Raw genomic sequence first — 21,795 nt, 5'->3', positions numbered from 1 at the left:
TGTTTGTGTGATATAGAGGGAGTGAGGCATTTTACTTCACATTCTGTTTGTTATGGGTCAAACTGCTTGAAATGGTCTTCCATAAGAAAAGAAGCACACGTGTACATATAGTATATATACAACGTGCTCAATTTGGCAAACTCGTGAATGCCACTGTCCCTGTTCATGTAGAAGAGCTCTGTACTAAGTGGGCTTTCTTTGTGATTCCTCTCTAACGAAAGCTGCAGAAACCCCCAAATTATTTTGCAATGCCTAAGAGAATTCCAGCATATGGTAGAGGGGAGGATGTCATTGCTCGCTAATCACATGCTAATTTTTAAATACAACAACAATGAAAAAAACCCTAACCTAAAAAAGCTCAATCAACGGGAGGGTTTTCCTAATCCCTTGTTTTTCTGTGTACTTGGAAAAGCCAATCTGCGTGGGGAGTAAGGAGTCTGCAACATGTGTTTTTCCATGGAAAGTCACCACCCGGCTGGTACAGTGAGGAATAAAGCAAAGGTGTTTTCCTGTCCATGTACTGTCACACCTTTCCGTGCTCGTGGGATTAGGGCGCAGAAGATTAAGCTGATGTCCTCAGCGCTGTTTTACATGGGTTATTTTTGTATGTGGGAGGTGAAACACTGTGCTCTTGTACCACCAGGAGGGGCATGTTCTCCTGTATTGCCATTACTGCCACAGCTTCCAGTCTCCCTCGGATGGTGGAGTTCACGGGAGACTTTCTTTATTTTCTGCCCTTCTTGGCAAAAGCAGGACAGGAGCGCTCTTATCCATTCACCGCTGGGCAGCAGGAGGAAATCCAGTTTAACTATGCTGGAGCCTCCCACCTAAATGCAAAGTTCCCCTTCTTTCAGTGCAGATGCAGCATTAGCAGCTGAAGATCTGAAAATAGCATTTGGGTTGTCTTTTGCCTTGCAATAGCATCATCCTGAGGCAGGGTTTAATCCTGCAAACACCACCGCTCCGTGCCGTGGTGTTGGCAGTCTGCTGATGCCCACAGAGTGCTGCAGAGGAGGAGAGCTCCAAGCTTCTCCAAGGAAACTTCCCGGCTCTCCAGCCAGCAAAGCGATCCTAGGGGAGAGTTAATAATTCATGGGAAAAGGAGAGGAACACAGTGCCGCAGCTCTCCTTCATCCGCTATTGTAGCACAGTCCGGGTAGGCTTTTTATGAAGGTAAGCTGTATGAAATCCTACCAAAAGCTGGGCTTGGGTCCCTTCTGACTTACCTGTAACTTTCTCATGTAGGTGATAGGTGGACGTATAACACGGGAGGTACTCAAATGTGTCTTCCTTTCTTCTCCTCCTCCTCCTCCTCCTCCTCCTCCTCCTCCTCCTCCTCCTCCTCCTCCTCCTCCTCCTCCTCCTCCTCCTCCTCCTCCTCCTCCTCCTCCTCCTCCTCCTCCTCCTCCTCCTCCTCCTCCTCCTCCTCCTCCTCCTCCTCCTCCTCCTCCTCCTCCTCCTCCTCCTCCTCCTCCTCCTCCTCCTCCTCCTCCTCCTCCTCCTCCTCCTCCTCCTCCTCCTCCTCCTCCTCCTCCTCCTCCCTCCCAGCTGTCTCTTTCCCTTCCCCCAGCCCAGCATGTGTGCACGTGGGTGTGTGTTTCCTTAGTAGTGGTGCATTTGTTTCTTAATCTGCAAAAGCCTCCAAGCTGTTGATGGTGGTGAAGGATTTGGAGGGTACACCAGTAGCTCTGAGGATTCCTCCCTTTTCTGAAAATCTTATCTTCTGTATATCCTAAAGACCTGATAACATACAGTTTACTTCTCCGTCACTATTGTCAAAGGAATCATTATAATAAGCAAAAATGTGATGTCTGTAGAACTATTCTGATAAAATACTAGAAACCCGTTTCTGAGGTGAGTTGAGGTATCGGCAGTGCAGTGGTGTGGGATAGCTGTTGTTCTCTGGACTTGCTGCCTATCTAATTTCATGATGCCTTCCCTGCATCAACCAGCCCTCTTAGGTACAGTATCTCTTGGGTTGAAATCTACGTAAACAGTAGCAAGCAGGTACGCTTTCTGGGTGCAACTCTTTTCCTTTAAGCCATGCAACTGGCAGTGGCCTGAGTTATGCTCCCAGTTGTTTCTGCTCTGGGGTGGGCTCTTGACTTTCCCTTCTCTCCCCATTTTGTGTGGGAGCCAAGAGGAGGAGAGAGCTGGGAGGGAGAAGAGCGGGGGAAAGGAAAGCGTGCTCTCTGCCATCTCTTCAGGCTTTTTTTCATCTAGCATGTGAAATCAAGTTTCAGGCTGTTTATGAAATCTAGATGATGCCCCTCTGTCAGTCTTCAGTTCAACAGACTATCGGGAATATTTCATACCAGAGTAATTTCTTAAATGGTTACTTGCCTCTGTGGTCACCTGACTGTTTTGGCCTTTTAAATATTGTAGAATAAACTGAGGTTCAAAGGAGTAAAACTGAGTATATGTGTGAGTTCTTAATGTTGCAGGTTACCAAAGGCTAACATAGGTGTTGTGTTGCATCTCAAGGTTGGTCTTTGTGCCTATTTTTTCCTGTAATGGTCCTTTGAATTTAATTGGGGATGTGTTTTAAAAACTGTCATCGGTTAAAATGCTTCAGGACACTCATTTCTCCCTGTTTCTAGTTAAAGACATCTGCTTCTTGAATTGAAAGCTAATTACCTTGCAGCACTTGTGCTTAGGGGAGCGTGCTGTAATGGGCTGTGCGTGTACATGCTTACACCATTTAGAGGTATTTTTTCAGAGAAAATAGGTCGTCTTCCCTCTACAGCATTATTCAAGACCAGAATTAAGTCTCAAAACCTTCAACATGTTGCAATAGGTGTGAAAGGATTAAAACAGGAACTTGAGGGGTAGGTTTTTCAGTACCATAACTGGCTTTTTTAAGTTCTTTTAATTCTGTACCTCTGTCCCTTCAGATGTTTAATATTCTTCGGCTGTGCCGTTCGTAGCCAATCAGCTTGTGCTCAGCCACAGGCAACAGACATTTATATTCCTGGGCTGCCTTCACCTCTGCTTTGCTGCATTTCATCCTCTCTGCTGAAGTTTTCCTCTTAACAAGTCTATGAAAAGCAGCATTGAGTTCTCAGCTTCGACTGGTAGCCGGTTCTTAATTCCAGCTGATGTGGTGAGCGAACGAGGCCAGCGGCAAATGACACATGCGGAAAGCCTTTGCTTAGAGAAATATGGTCACTGCCCTTCCTTATTAAAATGCAGCCGTCTTCTGTGTTGCGTGCCAAGTAAGCAGCACGGAGTGTCTGTCTGGAAAGCCTTTTGGATCAGCTGAATATGTGGAGAACTGGGATTTTCCTCCTAGCTGAATGACAGCTCTGGCAATACTGCCTTTCCAGTGATGTCGGCTCTTTGGAGAGTTAACCGTAAACTCAAGAACGAAAGTGTTGGGAGAGCCGGCGACTCTCTGTACCGTATGCTGTATCTGGTGAGCAGATCTACTGTGCAACGTGACTAGTTAAGTAATTAGCAGTTAAACTAATTTCCATGCTGTTTTAATTTTCAGGTTATAAATTCAAGGCTGAGCTGTAACGTATATACCCTGTAGAGGCTTTTTGTTATTGTGCAATGTCATTAGCAGTCCTGGCAATGCATGAAAGGATGCAATTTGCCTGAGTTTCGTTTGGGAGATCCATACTGCTTCAAGTTTTCCATCCGTGGCAGAACAGAGGTACTGCGTGCCATTCAAGGGGGCAATCTGCCTGATGCCCAGGCACCCATATGTCTTTACACGGTGAGCACTCCGCTCTCACAACTATAGGGCAGGCAGCCAAAACTCCCCGCTGTGGGCAGCATCAACATGCTTGATGAGTTTAAGGACTTGCTCCTCCCGCGTGGGAAGGATGTGAGCTTAGCTCCTCTGCTGAGCCCCCTGCAGAGGAGGGGTTAATGTACTTGCAAAGTAAACTTCTCTTTACAGCCCAGTTGTGCCAGCCCTTCATCTCATTTTAAGGTTGCTGGATGGGATTGCTTGCAGAATTGTGCCTGAAGTGTGATGCTGTAATTCTCCTAGAGAAATCCTGGTTCAGTGCTATCATTGTAGCAGCTGGCAAACAGAGCTGGAGATAAAGGGATGTGTTTCTGTTCCAGACCTTCCCTAGTCTACCCACTTTCCCTAGGAAAATGGGGACAGGGTGGCTTTCATTAATACTTTGAGAGTTTTCAGCAAAATAGCTGTGTTCTGAACCTCCCTGGGTGCAATATGTATCTGCTTTCTGTCTAGAAATTGATTTTTTTTAAAGTAAATATAAGGTAGAAAGGATTACGTTCAGGAATGAAACAAGACAGTTTGTTCAATGAACAAGCAAGAAAACAGGTTTGTGAACATTATTGTGCTTGAGACATTTTGTCTTGTCCAAAGAGTATCGGGTGAATGATACTTGAGAAATACGTAAAAGACGCAAGGCAGGACAGTGGCAAGGCAGAGCTCAGCTCTGCTGCTGGCTGGAGCTGGGCATGGCTGAAGTCAGCGAGCGGTTTGTTAACTGTGCACAAGCAGAGATAAGGCTTTTAAAAGTCTTCTACACTTCCTTTTTGGCATATGGGTGTAACTATTCCTTCTGGGGCAGACAGCATGCCTGTATGACAGTTATCCAATTTTCAACTACTTGTTAGTGTTTAGCTGGTGTTTCATGGTGTAAGTGGATTTTCACTCTCTCTTTCTGGGTGACCCGCTTTCCCTGCAACTTATTGCAAGTGCATGAACAGGATGGTGAGCTGTCTGCGGGGTATCAAACATGAACTGGTTAAAACACTTGGTTTATTTCTGGAGTTTGATTCCATACTTGCTTTACATTGTAACTATTTTAATGGTATATTTGGCTCTTACAACAAAATGTCACTGGATATGCCTTCCTTAAATATTCTTTAACAAAATAGTCTTAATAAAGCTAAATGTTTCTGGGGAAACCCTGCCTATCCTGGGTCTCTGCAGGCTCAGATTAACATCTATTAATTGTCAGTTCTTTGTCCCTTTCCAGGAGAGCAGGTAACTCGGGCAGGTTTTTTTGCCTGTGCTGAAGCCAGGCTTTCACTTTATTGCACTTTGTGGATTTGAGGCTGTTGGGATCACCTGTTGAAATCTAATGCAAACTTAACCTAAAAGTTTGGGTATGCTTTGGATATACTTAAGAGTACAGCGAGTATAAGTGGAACCTTGCTGAGGAAAAAAAGGAATTACTTTGACTAATAAATCCAACTCTGTGACATGTGCCATTACCAGAAGCTGAGTTAGTTGGAAATAGACTAGTCACTGCTTCCCCCTGCTCTCGATGTACAACACGTTTCCTTTCTTCCTCATCTGAGCTAAACCTCAGATACTGAAGAGAAATATTTTTCCTGTAATAAACTGTGTCCAAGAGGCATTTTTATATAGACAGTCAGTTACAATTCGCTCGTTGCTTACACTTGGGTCCTGAAGAAAATTATCTTTGCATAACAAGCATCTTTACTAATATGCCTTGCAGCGATACACTCAGGTGAGCATTTACAGCCATAAGATACCTTTAGGGAAAGCGACTGTATTATGGAAGGAAATCCCTTACTTGGCATTAGCATGGTTAATGCTCCTCTTGGGCTTCGTGGCTGTGTGGCGCTGTAGGGGCAGTGAGAGGGGAGAACAGCGATGTGTGAGCAGACTGTGCAGCTTAACAAATGCAGGATTTTTCAGTACTGGGTCATCACAAAGGTGTGGGTAGTGCAGGCTCCGGATGATGTTGTTGCTACCAGCTGGTGGGAGTGAAGTGAGGGGGCAGGGCTCTGTCTCCAAACTGCAAGGTGGTGATGTGCTTTTTCCTTTCCTTTTTTTTTTTTTTCCCTCTTCTCCTCTCTTTGCATATTCTCTGTTTGAACAGGCTAATTTTGGGCAAGTGGTTTTAGTACGGACTGGAGGGCTATAGAGGCAGTGCTGGGAAGTCACTAAACCTGGATTAAGATACCATGGCAGGATTAGACGCAGAAGGTTAGAGAGGTGTGATCAAGTGCAGCAGCTCTTTTCCCTCCCATGCCCCCTCCAGGTCTCTGGGAAGGATGGAGACGGGGCACGCCGCTGCTTTGGCAGCCCTAGAAGCCTGGGGCTGTCATCACTGACACCAGAGACTATACCTGCTCCAAACTTTTCAGCGTAATGAAAGATGTGAGAAGGTGATCTAACATGAGGAGGTGAAGAGAGCATAACTGTCTTTATATATAGACAGCTGATTAAACATTAAAGAAACTAGCTAGATGTAGCAGCTCTGAAAAACCTGATTTACGGGAAAGAAATTCACCCCACAAGGCACGTCTCCAGACACAGACTAGATATACAGTTACTTTCCCAAAGAGCTTGTGTTTGAAGCCTTGAGAGGCTCTGGTTCCCCAGATGGCTCTGCTTCCCCCAAAACCAGCTTAAATGGTTTCTGTCTCTGCGTAGTCTCCTTGGCTGTGTTGACGCAGCTATTCACAGGACTCTTTGCAAACTAGATTAGGGAGCTGGCAGAGGGCTGGCGTGTGTGTTTTGTTTGCACAGTCATTTTTGGTTCCCTATTCTTGGGCTTTTTTGTTTGTTTGTTTTTCAATCTTAAGTGCTGGACCAGCCTATTTTAATTAAAGTTTATGCTTATCTGAAACCATGAATGTTATTGAACAGCACTTCAATTAACTTGAATTGTGCAACTCTTCCCCCCCCCCAAGTCACTGAGTGATAGGACAGACAGATATATGACATGACGTGTGCACTTCTGGACTTCGGTGCCTGTTAAAAAGCTCCCAAGCTGCAACTGCTTAACTGCAAAGGCTTCTCAGCTCCATCGTTCCTATAGCTCTTGCTTAAAACATTACCGTATTACCGCTGGTCTTTCCTCTTCCTTCTTTTTAAAGAGTACAGAGCAGGTCGCTGCTTTCTGTCGCAGTCTGCATGAAATGAACCCTTCTGATTCAAGTGCTCATCCTCAGGAATTTACAGGACCCCAGCTGGCCACTATGAGACAACTCACAGATGCAGATAAACTGCGAAAGGTTATCTGTGAACTTCTCGAGACAGAACGCACCTATGTCAAAGTAAGGGGACTCGATGTCTTGTTTCAGTCTACTAATGTTTCTCCTCCTTCTAGAATATTTTGTTAGTTTCTTCTCTAATACTTTAAATTATGTTTCATGCATGTATGTCTTAGTTAACTTACATTCAATTCTACCATCTGTCCCTAGAATAGTAACTTAAACCCCTGAAGTAAGTAGGCTTTCCAAATTCTTACGTTGTCATTTTGAAATTACTTAGCTGATGTGTAGAGGAACACTGCTCAATGAGATCTGGTATTGATTTTGTAAGTAAAACTGTGTAAATGTTTCCTTTTACTACCCTAAATTCTGTGAAGTGCAACTATTTTGTCTTATGCATGAAAGGGAAAAATTCATAGACTAGGTAAACGGTGATCTTTGCCACTTCAATAAATATTCAGAGGCAGTTTGAGGAACCAACATGGGAATCTTCTTCTGAATTTTTAGGACTTAAATTGTCTAATGGAGAGATACCTGAAGCCTCTACAAAAAGAAACATTCCTCACACCAGATGAGGTATGTTAACTGTTACTTATCTTTTTGCTCGATACCTTACTCACACCCCTCCACTCCACCCACCCCCCAGCTTGACTTCCTTGTCTGAGCAAGGGCAATGGAGAAATTTTGAATTCCATTTCTTTTAAAATAATGGATTGAGTTAGAGTATAAAGGTACTGCTCAGTAATGTATAGTCTGTAGGTTTTTTTCCTGACATCACACTGATTATACAATTGGACTGAGAATTACTGAAGTTCGAGAAAACATAATTTAGCTGCAAAGTGATATTTTCAGCATCTTGCTCTTTTTTCTCTTATTAGCTGGATGTTCTCTTTGGGAATCTGACTGAAATGGTAGCATTCCAGGTGGAGTTCTTGAAAACTCTTGAAGATGGTGTAAGACTGGTTCCAGACCTGGAAAAGCTTGAAAAAGTTGATCAATTTAAGGTAATCTCATTGTTTACATTCCGAGTAGTCCTTTAACACTCTTCATCGTATTTGTCTGACTACTATCACTGTTCATGTAAAAACCTACATCTACTTACACTCGAGATTAATTTTTAGCTAATACTGGAGCTGTTTGAAAAACATCCTGCTACAATTGTAGTTTATGCTACATTTAGCCATATAGAGCACTAGAAATCTGTTACGCCATGTGCTTTTAGATGCTATTCTTGCCCTTCTGCCAGATTTCTTGTCTCGGGCTGTCAGGAGAAGCTAGAAATGGAAAGTTACATAAAATCTTTGTTCTGACAAGTCTAATGTAGTAGTTCAGAAGCCTACTAGGGCTACAGATCAGAACTGTAAATTGAATTCGGTATTTGGGCTTTTGATGCATAGCGGAACTACGTGGCAAATACTTCCAACTATCAGCAGATGTGCATCAAAGGTAGAAATGTAAACTAAAGATACATAAACTTCATTTAAAAAAAATAGGAAAATGTGGAAACAGAAATTTTGTTTTATTTCTAATGCAGTCATGTACTGGATATATGACAAGTAGCTAATACAGTGTTTTGTCTTTGGGGAATTTTGCTCTTGCTTTGAGCACTCACCTTGGTAGAGGACAGGATGTCTTGATGAATAATAATAATTCCACTGGGACTGCTCTTCAGCTAACGTACAGCCCTGGAAGAACTACTGAAAGAATTTGTCTTTTTGTGCATGTGTAGCTTTGCCATCAGGTGCTTGTTTAAAATAAGCATCTATCATGGATGCTGCCCTCGCATAACTAGACCACAGCTTTTGTTTTTTAGGAAATGTGCCCTTAATGGAGAGCAGAGAGACACTTTTTTTAGTGGAGGAAGCCTCTGTGACCACTGTGTGCTCCGAGGAGTGCGGAAGAAGCCTCCTTATGGAGAGAACTCTGTCTTCTGAGTGCTGCTGCTTCCACCTGTTTCCATAAAAAGTGCATCAACTTCACTTTCAGTTCTGCCCTATGGACATAGTCTGAAAGCAGTGTGCAAAATGGGACTTAAGGGCTTCATGGTTTCAGTTCTGCAGTTTGCTTCCTTCTGCTGACTGTAGCCAAGCTGCCTATGTGTTGTCTCACCCCGCCCCACCCCGTGTTGTCCTGTTCCTAAGTGGGTAGCAGAGCAAATGCTTGACCATGGCATAGACATCTTAGGGAAAGACTGTGTTTGGCCCTTAACACAAACTCATTTTCAAGAGAGTGAAGACCTTGGTGCGTTTGTGCAGAGGGATAATAGTCTTGTGTGCAGCTCCTTAGTGTCTTGATCCATTTACAAAGTCAGATACATCCAGTCCTTTCTGTGGCCTCTGGTCATTACTTAGATCAATAAGGTTTTAAGCTCAGGCATTTAAATACAGTTCTGGAGCTGTGAACCTGGTTCCCTCTATAGTCAGTGGTGTCTCCAGATCATCCTAACTGGAACTTGGTTAATGGTGTTAATCACATAGCCTGAATCCAGACACCAAAGCTAGGCCTGTTTCTTGCTAGATGGTGTGAAAACACTGTAAAAATGCAGTGTCCTGTCATCCAAAAGCTAAATGGAAACTTCAGGTGACCTGGCAGAAGGGAAAATAACTAACTGGTTTTCATGTGCTTTTTTTCCCTAATGCCTTTTTTTTTTTTTTTTAAATCCTAAAGCGTTTTTATAAGGTTTTAAGCTCAGGCATTTAAATACAGTTCTGGAGCTGTGAACCTGGTTCCCTCTATAGTCAGTGGTGTCTCCAGATCATCCTAACTGGAACTTGGTTAATGGTGTTAATCACATAGCCTGAATCCAGACACCAAAGCTAGGCCTGTTTCTTGCTAGATGGTGTGAAAACACTGTAAAAATGCAGTGTCCTGTCATCCAAAAGCTAAATGGAAACTTCAGGTGACCTGGCAGAAGGGAAGATAACTAACTGGTTTTCATGTGCTTTTTTTCCCTAATGCCTTTTTTTTTTTTTTTTAAATCCTAGAAAGTGTTGTTTTCCTTGGGTGGATCCTTTCTTTACTACGCTGACCGGTTCAAGCTGTACAGTGCCTTCTGTGCCAGCCACACAAAAGTCCCCAAAGTACTGGTGAAAGGTAAGAGCCGTGTGCTGGACAAACAGACCTGGGTATGCAGAGAGAGATGTCGCAGCAACACGTTGGTTTGGGCTGACGCAGATGGTCTTTGTGGATGATGAGAGGTGGCCACTGCACCCCAAACCATGCAGGGCAAGTTGTGGCAGAGGAATGGGGGCACATGCATGCCTGGTTGCTCTCCAGGAGCCTTTGCAGTAGGGAAGTAAGTCCATCTGGCCTGAGAGGCTCGCAGAGAGCTCTGTGCTATGGGTATTCTTGGACCACCATCGATGTAATGATACCCAAGTAGCTCATTACAAGAGGTCGTTAACCTTGCACGTAGTTTTTCCCCACACACTTAATTTATTCTCCCCTGACAAGTTCAGTTTCTTTTTTGTCATGTGGAAAGATTTCATAAATGGGCAATGTGGCGCGTGCTGATGGATCACTGCGTACTTTGGAACCAGGAGTGGTGTTGCTTGTAATGACCTCTGGATCCTCCTAGAGTTTGTGCCGTGAATCCTTGCTAGTGGCAATCCCACTGAAGCTCCAGCCAATGTGATTGAATGCTGAGAGCCACTAGGAAAGGATCAGTCTGGGAGAATGTTTTATGGAAGCTGTCTAAATATTTTAACTTCACTGTGCTCTCTCTCCCCTCTCTTCTTCCTCTCACCTTCATTCCAATTTGCCTGAGAAGTTTCCATGTATGAATTCCTAGTAGAGCTTGGCTTGCTGAGAGGGAGATAAATGCACTGTGGTCTGGCTTATAAATGCTCATGGGCCTCCTTGCCTTGGAGTGATGTTTTTTCCCCTGTGAAAGTGTTAATCTCTTAGAGTTAGCAGTGCTTCATGCAATTCATTTTTGGCCAAGACGTTAAATAAACAAATGGTTCTGGTTGTAGGAGCAATGTCATTAAGGGAGGAGCTCTTATTTTTCAAAGAACATCTGGATGCCTGACAATCAAAAGTTTTGGGGTTTTTTTGTTTCTTGATTGGTTTGGGTTTTGGGTTTTTCTTTGCCGTGCACATTTTTTTTCCATTTCTACTCGTAAAGTCTTATTTACCATGCTGCAAAGAACACTTGGCAGCTCTGTGGAATACAGGAATAAATGATTTGTTGCTAGCCACATCCATGCTTTCTTTTGGCATCATTTTGTTAGACCTTAATGTTAAGGCCGTATTCTAGGTAGGTCTCGTTGTTTTGTTTTGCCTTTTCATTGCTGACTGTATTTATAAATGAGAAATGGTTGTGCGTGAATTATGGCACAAACAGAACTTAAAATTTTATTCCAGTGATAAATCTCTTAAAAAGCCTGGGAGTGTATTTCAAGTGTAATTTGGTGTCCTCAGCTGAGGTGCAGGTGGCTTTTGGATTTGAAACTGAAGTTGCTTTATTGAAATCGGGTGACTGTAAAAAAACCCCCACCCAATCTCGGCAGGGGACATGGCTCTAATAAAAGCAATTGTGTGGAATTGTTCCTGCACTGAATAACTTGTATGTCTAAAAATGCCACCTTCTTCATACTTCCCTCCCTGTACAAATTTATGTTCTAGTAGAGGGAGCAACAGAGAAAATGGTATTTTTTAAATTCAGTAGCAGTCAGGTAGAAAAGATGATAGCAATCAGGTGTCCAGTCTGCCTGTGCTCCCAAAATATGGTGTACTATTATAAGTTTACTGCTTCCTGCCTCCTTACTAACTCTTTGATTTTTGTTGTTGTTCAGTACTGCATTTTAAGGTTTAATGAGTAACAATAACCAGACTTGCCAATATTATAGGTGTACCTGTCAGACTAGACTCATGAGTAGTGACTTCTTACAAATACGCAATTTGAGCCTTTTCTTAAAGGAAACAGATGATTAAAACAACTTATGCTGCTCTAAAATAGTTGCAAGGCCAGAAATACTGTGGATAGTGAAATTAAAAATTGCATGTATTGATACGGTAGGTGGGTGCCTGTTGTTAAATCATAAATAGCATATCTGTGGTAAAGTATCTGTAACTCAAAAGCTGAAGTGCCTAAATCTAATACTGTGGACCTGATAAATCTGCACTTCCTTGCAAAATGTCTCTGGATAAATGAATTTAAAGCTGGAAAGGTCACTTTATCAGGGCAGCTGTTAGATTTTTGATTTATCCAATCACTTCATTTTAATCTTCCAGCCAAGACAGATACTGCTTTCAAGGCATTTCTGGATGCTCAGAATCCCCGACGGCAGCACTCCTCCACGCTGGAGTCTTACCTCATCAAACCCATCCAGCGGATACTGAAATACCCTCTCCTGCTGAAGGAGCTCTTTGCTCTGACTGATGTAGACAGTGAAGAACATTATCACCTTGATGGTAAGGAGCTAACCTACATTGCTCTTCTTTGTTTAACCTCTGATCTGGAACCCTTCTCCTCCCTCTTCCTCTCAGAGGCTTAAAAATACCTTTTGTGTCTTCCCCTATTTCTCTGTCTTTCTTCTAGTGGCCATAAAAACAATGAACAAAGTTGCCAGCCACATTAATGAAATGCAGAAAATCCATGAAGAATATGGGGCAGTGTTTGACCAACTCATAGCAGAACAAACAGGGGAGAAAAAAGAGGTAACATGATCAAATTGAAGAGAAAAAGGCTGTTATTTTGGTGCCTGTAGCGTGACTGTTAAACTGTATCAAATATTTACCTTTTGTGCTGTGTCATTTAAGTCGATCTTGGTGCAAACGGGTAAATCCCAATTCAAAAACTGCTTTTCCATGTATGGTTCAGTGAGTGCGACCAATGTAAAGAAGTAGTGGGTTAATTTATCTTCAACGTGTGCTTGGGTCAAAATCACATCCCAACCTGCAGTTCCCTATTTTAATGTCCATGTTTTGGCTCTCCTCGTTCCACATAAATAATCTTGCCCCACCAGTCTGAGTGGACTGGCATGGTGAGGCAAGTCTGTACTTAGCTCTTTAATCACTTTAAAGAGATCAAAACATGAGGTGCAGTGTGTGAGAAACTGCTGTTTCTCTTTTAGAAAGTGTGTTAGTGGGCTTGATACGTGAGAGAGCCTTGGGCTTTGGTCTAGATGTCTCATAGGGTGCATATGCAAACACATGAAGATCCATTGTGGCTCAGTCCTGGCTGACCATCTCAGAAACCTGTGGAAGGTGTCTTGAAGTTTCAGACTGAGACCTGGACTCTCCATTTACCAGTAAAATGTAGGTCTGCAGTCCAGCGGCGCAGTGAAGGAGATTGGTGGGCAGTAAAGGGGGAACAGAGTAAGGTCGAGGGGGACTCAAGGAAGAGGTAAAGACACATTGAAGGGCCGATGAGAGCAGTGATGTGGGTGAAGGCTAGAGAGAGACATGACTGTATCAAGTAATGGTAATGGGGTTTTACCAACAGCCAGGATGAAGAACAAACATAAGAGGCATTGGGCTACAAGGCAAAGGAGGTCTGGGATTGAGTAGTGTTGAGGAAGCTTCGGGTGTGAGAGCTGGATGGCAGCAGCGGGGAGGGAGAATCAGATGGTGGGCAGAGGGCAGAGAGTAGGGTTGGTGCTGGCAAGCAGCGGTGGAGAGAGCATGTCAGGGCATCTGTTGGGAGAGCAATCGTGGTTTGATGTTAATCTGGGAGAGGAGACAGTAAACACATATCTTTAGTGTTGCTCTTGTTGTCGGGGAGACCTCAGGTTGTTGTGCTGATGGTATCTGTGGTGTCCTTTGGCAAAAGTCAGACTTCACTGAGAGGAGGGTGGAGGAGTGGGATAACATGGCCCCTAGACTGGGGATAGCCCTCAATTTGTCACTCTGGGAGACCATAAGTCAAAGTGAAAGATCCAGTTGCTGCAATATTAGTAGGCATCTCCCAGCAGTTGTTGTTAGTCCATTTCCAGCAATGTGGTTTCCACAGATGAGCCTCTGGATGAAACAGAGAGCCATAGCAACTGTGGGGAGGAAGTGATTTGACCGCTTCACATGATGTGGTCTCTAAACTTTACCCCGAACTGTGTGTGTGTGATGGGGGCTATGCTTAAATGTTCAAATGAAATAGAAAGTGGTAAGGAGAAAGATAGACAAAGGAGAAAAAAATGCAAGGAAAACATCTGGTTTTTGCCCTGACTTCCCACCAAATTACAAGAGCCGGACTCTGAGTTTGACTTCTCCTAATTTATGCTCACCAATTAAGGATTTACATGCTTCTATTGCTAACTGTCACAGTCTGTTTGCACACGCTTGCAGTCATCTGATGAAATATTCCAAAAGTTTGCTAGTGGGGCATTTTTTGTTTGTTTAGGAATAAACTTCAAGGAAGTTTTCTTGAACTGAAAATTCAAGTAAGCTTTCTTGAACTGATTACACCTTATGTCTTTGTGCATGTGTTTGTGTTGGCAGGTTGCAGACCTTTCGATGGGGGACTTGCTCTTGCATAATACAGTGATATGGCTGAATCCTCCTGCTTCACTGGGGAAATGGAAGAAGGAACCTGAGCTGGCAGCATTTGGTTTGTATCCTAGTAATTTTATGTCGGATGCCTAAAGGACTGTCAACTGTGCCTTAGCAGATACTTGTTGAAGGTAGTTGAGCATTGCCTTCCACAAGGTTGGCTGGAACTTAAAACTGTATTTGTCTCTTTGCTGCAACAGTCAAATTCTGTTCTGTGTTTATCTAAAACTGGTGAAGAATTTGGAGATGACTGCTATAATAGTGCAAGAGTTTCTTAAACCCATATCCAAGGCTATGAATTGAGAGCTATATAGAAAGGTATTTGTCTCTGAAAAGATATAGTTTGGTAGTCTGGTCGATGCCAAGTAACTCTACTTCACATCCTGTAGAATGGGTTGGGGGCTTGCAGGGGCTTTGCCTTTTTTCTCCGTGCCTTTTGCCAGAAAGAACTTGTATCTCTAAGCTTTAAGAAGTGCTTAAAAGCTAAGCCAGGATGCCCAGTGAGTTGCTTTGGAGTGGTCTGTCTCCCTCCGAGTAGTCTATCTTGGGTGGCCAAACTAGAAATTGAAACTGCTGTTAGCATAGATCTCAAGGTCTTTCCACTGCATTGAAGTATGGTCCCTTGGAAAGGTACATGATCACTTATAGCGGCTAAATCACATCTTTCTTTCTTTCAGAATTATATCAAGTAATGCAGAGTGTGCTAAGTTTTTTCTTTATTTGTTCCTAAATTTCTTTACACGCAATGGGCTTTTTCCTTGTTGTTTCCAGAAAGTGATGCTGGTTAGGAAGCCAGTGATTTTTATTTTTGTTTTCATTTTATACCAAACAGATAACGAATGAAGACTTTCAGCTTTGCTCTGGAAGAGCATATAAAAATTGACTGCTTTCCTGCAAGTTGGGAAAGCACCCGGTCATACCCTGAAGCTGACTGGCCTCATGAGAGCTGCTAAGAATGTGCAGCAACTCTTAATTACTCCAAAAATCTTTAAATTGGTTTCATAAAATGTCCATGCAATTCAATCTGAAAACAAAGGGTGCACTTGAGGCCTGAAGAAAGAGATCACAAGGAAAACTGGAGTCTTGAAAGACAAATTCCAGCTCCATGTGGATGTTATGTGGCAAAAGTAATTGGATTACACCTCTGCCTGCCAGTGGTGTGCACTTTTTAATTCAGTATAGACCACTGTCCCACCTGGGAGGGGTTCAAATTCTGTCCAAGCACAGTCTCATCTGCTGACTGGCTGTGTGTAGCTGGATGCTGCTCATTTGTCTGAGGTGAACTTAGCCAGGGGGATTAAAGTTTTCTAAATTTTTATATAGAACTGTTGCTGTTTGAATAGTTGTTCTGATAATTGGTAACTCACGTTCTTATGTTTCAAGTGACTTAGAAGTAACCTGGTTTTGTGTGGTAAAAGCTGTTGAGCTTGGGTTTTTTGAGAAGAACTCCTGCCTCCCTCCCTGACTCAGGTGAAGGCTGAGGAGTTGAAAGGTCTGTGTGCTTGGGCATAGAGGAGACACGTTCCCAACCTTACTGACTACATGGCTTTTGTTTCTAACTTTCTCCTCTAGTGTTCAAAACTGCTGTGGTCCTTGTATACAAGGATGGTTCCAAACAGAAGAAGAAACTTGTAAGTTGCATGAACTGTTTCAGTGATGCTGTGTGCATTTGTGGTGCTACGATCAAGATTTGCTTTCCATAAAGCTGTGGTGCTAGAGTGTGCTTTTGCATATGTGATCCTTGTTCTTTGCCACACAACTGAGGTTTTCGGTAATGCCGAGTGGCCTGCTGTTCAGCCTGGGCGCAGCGGTCTGCAAGCATTCATTTAGTTTATCCTTTGCTCTCTGCTGGACTAGTCATTCATGTTGCCTGCCACATCCATTCCATGCTGTGGAGTGGACTTTCATGAAAGAAGGTATCAACCTGAACGTCTCTCTTGTGTTTGACTCTTTGGTCAGTGTATATGAATCAAATATGAGAGCTGATGTCTGTCAACTTTCTTAGTGAAACACAATGCCCTCGTTTCAGTTCTGGCTGTTGCGTGCCACTGAGCAACTGCTGGCTGCTCTCAGCTAAATTAGGTGTGCCTACAGTATGTATCAGGGGATCCTACTGGAGTTTGGGATTAAAAGTTAAAGCTAAGCTTGACAGTAAACGCATGCCTTGCTACAATAGGGAACACAGTTTATAGTATTACAGAAAACTTTTTGATTCCCGTGTATGGCATAAACAGAAATGTGATTTGAAATGCTTGTATGGTTAAAGTCAACTGGCCACAAGATAACTTTGGAGTGACTAAAGCAAAACTAATGCATGTTTGTGAGTGTATGTGCACTTGGAGGAGAGAAAGCAGCACTGGTCTCGAATGACTTTTGAAGGCGTTGGTAAGAGTTGATTGGCCAAATGGTTGCTTTTGGCAGATTTTAGCAAGATCTTCATAGATAGGCACTTCAGTGACACTGGTTACTGAGATGTTGTAGTGAGAAAATAGGAATTGCAACAAGTGTATAGCTGCACGTTCTCGGGGCAAAGCACAGGAGGCTTTTGTGTCTGACTATCCCAAGGTGTCTCATTTCCTAATGGTATTTTGAAATTCTTCCAGGGAGGATCACATAGAGCTTCAATTTATGAAGACTGGGATCCATTCCGCTTTCGCCACATGATACCTTTAGAAGCATTGCAGGTTCGAGCATTGGCAAGTGCAGGTAATGTTCCCAATGCATGAATGTGGCAGGGTTCCTAATGTTTGGTCTGGGGGCATTCACTGACCAGTGTTTGTCCTTAGTAGATGTGTACGTAGTTTCTGGGGTCTGAAAAAGGAACCCACAACCTCACCATCCATAATAGCCCTGGAGAGAAATGAAGGGGCAGAAGCTCCAGCTGTGCATCTCCAGCTTGTCAGTACTTTTCTGAAGCTAGGCAGGGTTCAGGAAAAAGAGGGCAAAGTTGTTGCTGACTCTGGTTCACTCTGTTCCTCTTCTGGAGACTAGAAGGCAATCTTGCAGCTGTGAGGCAACAGGGTTAGTGAATTTTTGTTCCTGTGGTTGACGGCTTCATGTGAAGCTTATAGTATTAAAAATTTCAAAACTTTAAACAATTTGCTCCCTTTCTAATGCATAAGTGACAGTGGAAAGAACATAGGAGGTAGCTGTAAAATGTGACAATACTCTACGGAATACCTGAAAAGCTGGGTGGGTGGCGGGGTTTGGTTTTTCTGTTTTGTTTTTTGTATTTTTTCATATTTTTATGGGACTAAGTGAGTGCATATAAAATACTACTAGATTTTGGAGAGTTTAAGAGTCTGTTGTTTCATTAGTCACTTGCCCACTGCTGCCTTTCAGCCAGGAGTTAATATTATTTGCAGTGTATTATCTGTTGTCGTGGATGGTCTTAACCCATTTCTTCAGGATTATGGAATAAATACTCTAATTGAGGTTAAATATGAGAAACTGTTACATGAAGTTCTACTTGCTTTTCTCTTTAGATGCAGAGACCAATTCTGTATGTGAGATTGTCCATGTTAAATCTGAGTCTGAAGGCAGGCCAGAAAGAACGTTTCACCTTTGCTGTAGGTAAGTGTGTTTCTGTATTTTCAATGGCAGCTGCATCTCTGGATCCCAGCTTGCCTATGTCTTTCCTTTAAGGCAATCTGGGAACAGCCAGTAGGGGAAGTGGGGAGAAGGTGTTAAAACCTTACCTCTGGCAGGCAGAATTTTGTAAAATGTATTAAAATAAAGGCATCTATTTGGTCAGCCTTGCACCTTTACGAGAATATCCTTATTACAATTTTCCTTTCACAAATTTACATCCAGTTCAACTCCAGCATTGGATCTTTAGGCCAGGTAGCTGCTAATGCGTCGTATTCAGCTGGTACCTTTCATGCCACCAAGTTCCAACCTCTGCTCTTAAGATGTGGCCCTTTCCTTAAGTAAACCTTGTCCATCTTCGTTGTGGTGTTTGCCCTGATGTGTTTTAGAGTTCAGATAAGAACTTGGTACACAAGTTCATCAGGGTCCAACAGAGCTGATACCATCCAGTTCAACTCCAGCATTGGATCTTTAGGCCAGGTAGCTGCTAATGCGTCGTATTCAGCTGGTACCTTTCATGCCACCAAGTTCCAACCTCTGCTCTTAAGATGTGGCCCTTTCCTTAAGTAAACCTTGTCCATCTTCGTTGTGGTGTTTGCCCTGATGTGTTTTAGAGTTCAGATAAGAACTTGGTACACAAGTTCATCGGTCATCAAGAGCGAACAGACCTGATACCAAGCCAATACTAGGTAGTAGAGTTGCAGGACTCCTGCTTGGTGTGTTTACAGGAGGCAAACTGAGCTTTAATTAGCCACCGTAGGTCAGCTTGATGTGTATTGGACAAAGCGAAGTGTGTGGTTGGTATTGGAGGAAAAGGAAGCCTCAAGAGGGGTGAATGGCTAAATGTTTTGTTAATAAACAGTGTGTTTGTTTCCCTGGATGTCAATTGCAGTGACTATAGATTTAGCTTTGCTTTGAAAATACTGTATTAAATTGAGTCTTCTCTGGGGGAAGTGCATGCCAGTCAGCTTGCACTGTCTTAAATTACAGAACTAGTCATTATTTATCTCATTTACAGTGAGCTTTTAGCAGTTCCCAAGAGATAACGCTGCCTTTTGTATTCTTGCCTATTTTTCAGTTCACCAGAACACAGGAAGGACTTTCTGAAGGCAGTGCACTCGATTCTGCGGGATAAACACAGAAGGCAGCTTCTTAAAACCGAAAGTTTGCCCTCATCCCAGCAATATGTTCCTTTTGGTGGAAAAAGATTGTGTGCTCTAAAAGGTGCAAGGCCAGCCATGAACAGGGCAGGTACTGTAGGGCTACAGACTTTCAAGATCCCAGTAACCCCAGCACCATTGTAGGACATGTGGTGGTGTCTGTTACTTGTATATTAGGATTAGCATTCTCTCCTGTATATGTAAAAACTGCTGGTTTTCCATGCTTCACCTCCTTGAGAGCCTTAAATTGCCTCTATTTACCTTGCTTTGCACTCAAGGCTCAGCTTCAGAGCGGTCCTTCTGGCATGGAAGGAAGAAATGGGATTCCTGTCAATACCGATTGGCTGTGCACTTTAATCTGAAAACGGGTTTCAGCTGAACAAAGCAGAAGCCCGCTGCATATTTCTTAAAAGCATGTACAGAATTTTGAGCTAACCCTAGCACTTTTAAACTAAAATGCACAAGAAAAATCAGCTCCCCCGAGTGAGTGGCTTGGTTTGAAGAGATAGCTTTGTATGTCCTCCATTTTAGCCTTTTCAGCTCTATTGCTAAAGGGCATGTGCTTCTACTTCTCACGTTTTGAGAGGCGTGCACTTGATACTATTATTTTTGTAATGGCCTGTCCTAAACCATGGATTTTCCCTTTCAGTTGACTTCAGGCAAAAGCAATGAGAAAATCCCAGGGAAAAGCAGGTTTTCATTTTCAGAACACTAGATGATGGAGGGAAGAAACATTTGCTTCCAACTGAAAAGTACACGGCACTGCTGCGTGTTTTGTTCTGGTCTGTTATTTATTTTTTTTTCTGCTCATTAGATCCAGCAATGTAGACAACCGGGCTTTCTGTTCCTCTTCTGTAATGGGCAGGCCAGACCAATAACATTCGCAGCATGGCTTCTCACTCGGGGTGTTACTAGCCATCTGCCTCAGAGATACTTAAAATCGTAAGGAAGAAGAGTCAAAGGAGGGCCAAAATGCAACTGTTTTACCACAGTGCTTCTTCAATCAGCCTGTGGGGCTAATCTGCTGTAGATGCCAAACCTTCTTTCAGTTTGGCTCATTGGTACGTTTGCGTGATGAATCCTGCAGAGATTAAAATCTCCTCTTAGAGTCCACACCTGTCACTACAGTTAAAATTTGCAACTGCTGAGCTGTTTTACTTAATGCATGTTTTGAGGCTCAGGGATATTAAAATGTAATCCCTGCCCCCAAGCTGCTAGAGTTTAATAAATACATACTGAAAGTGCTAAGGTGCTGTTTAGTGGAGGGGGACAAACTATGACCTCGGAGTTCACCTGCTTGCGATGGAGCTACGTGTGTGTGCACGTAAAGCACTGGAATGCCTGCAGGTCCTTCGGCTGCAGGATTCGTCCCCTGCTTTGCCTCACAAGCCTCTTACGAAGATGTTCCAACACAGAAGATGTGAATTTGCTAATTGGGCCAGTTGCAAAAGCTAGTAGACCAGCTGATGCTGAGTAAGGAACTTCTGAAAGTTTTTCTGGGTTTGGGGTTTTCTTCCCCCCCCCCAGTAGGGCGGGAGCGGGGAAGGGAGTAGCAGAGCCTAGACCAGGGAACTTACTTCCCCATAAATAACGCAACAATTGCAGCATCTTCAGCACTGAGGTAACTACTTGGAAACCTATAGTGTTGCTCTTACCCCAGACAAAGCAATTTCCCTTGCTGAGGCGTAAGGCTAGTTGGTTTTCGTGGTGTGCTGGCAGCAGGGCACTGCGTGTGAGAAGCTGGGCTGAACAGATGCACTTTGTGCTGGCTGGCTGCCTGCCTACCGCTTAGGAGGAACAGTAGTTGTGGGCCATTATCCCAACTGTGGATCTGAGTAGCAGAAACTCCTTTTTCAGCTGGAGAGAGACCTGTGCTGAGGAGCTGAGTGAAGTGTGACTTGCCCGCAGGGAGGATGCTGAATGACTAGGTCATTCTTGGGAGTTTACCTGCTTTGTGCCTAGCGGTGTTAAATAAAGGGCCCCTGGAAGACTAACTTTTTAAAGAGAGTTGTACCGTGTGTAAAAAGCCTGTGGGGTTTTATCTTTGTGTGTGCGCAGTGTCAGCCCCAAGCAAGTCTCTTGGGAGGAGGAGGCGGCGGCTGGCCCGAAACAGGTTTACCATTGACTCAGATGCCGTCTACACGAGCAGCCCTGAAAAAGAGCCCCAGCAGCCCACGCACAGTGGGGACACTGACCGCTGGGTAGAGGAACAGTTTGACCTTGCTCAGTATGAGGAGCAGGAGGACATCAAGGAAACGGACATCCTCAGCGATGATGATGAGTACTGCGAGGCCATGAGAGTCACCGTGGCCGACCGAGACCTTCAGGAGCGGCTGCAGGCAGCCTCCATCACGAGCAGCCAGCCGTGCCGGGGTGACCGCCCGCGCCTGGCCATGGACACGCACGCCTCCAGGATGACCCAGCTGAAGAAGCAGGCGGCCTTGTCCGGCATCAATGGTGACGTGGAGGGCCACGGCGAGGAGGTCATCTGGGTTAGGCGTGAAGACTTTGTCCCCAGCAGGAAACTGAACACGGAGCTCTAAACTGGTCCCCTTCCCTGCCTGGATGCGTAGGTCTCCCCCTCCCGCTCCCCCTCCCT

At 43.8% G+C, this 21,795-nt stretch overlaps 1 protein-coding gene across 1 annotated transcript in view; it reads left to right on the top strand.

Annotated features, from left to right (window-relative positions):
* Window positions 1–21,739, top strand: part of TIAM1 (T-cell lymphoma invasion and metastasis 1) — an 89,503-nt gene extending 67,764 nt beyond the window's left edge. Inside the window, exons 15-26 of the mRNA XM_009282944.2 lie at window positions 6,844–7,023; window positions 7,468–7,536; window positions 7,839–7,964; window positions 9,945–10,053; window positions 12,196–12,375; window positions 12,503–12,621; window positions 14,398–14,506; window positions 16,021–16,079; window positions 17,052–17,154; window positions 17,934–18,021; window positions 19,115–19,287; window positions 21,255–21,739. Of these exons, the coding sequence (XP_009281219.1) occupies window positions 6,844–7,023; window positions 7,468–7,536; window positions 7,839–7,964; window positions 9,945–10,053; window positions 12,196–12,375; window positions 12,503–12,621; window positions 14,398–14,506; window positions 16,021–16,079; window positions 17,052–17,154; window positions 17,934–18,021; window positions 19,115–19,287; window positions 21,255–21,739 (1,800 nt within the window). The remainder of the gene's footprint in view (window positions 1–6,843; window positions 7,024–7,467; window positions 7,537–7,838; window positions 7,965–9,944; window positions 10,054–12,195; window positions 12,376–12,502; window positions 12,622–14,397; window positions 14,507–16,020; window positions 16,080–17,051; window positions 17,155–17,933; window positions 18,022–19,114; window positions 19,288–21,254) is intronic.
* Window positions 21,740–21,795: the final 56 nt, after the last annotated feature.

Source organism: Aptenodytes forsteri, unplaced genomic scaffold (genome assembly GCF_000699145.1).
Source record: "Aptenodytes forsteri isolate BGI_AS27 unplaced genomic scaffold, ASM69914v1 Scaffold2, whole genome shotgun sequence".
Lineage (NCBI taxonomy): Eukaryota > Metazoa > Chordata > Aves > Sphenisciformes > Spheniscidae > Aptenodytes > Aptenodytes forsteri.
This window is presented reverse-complemented; position numbering and strand designations above follow the sequence as displayed.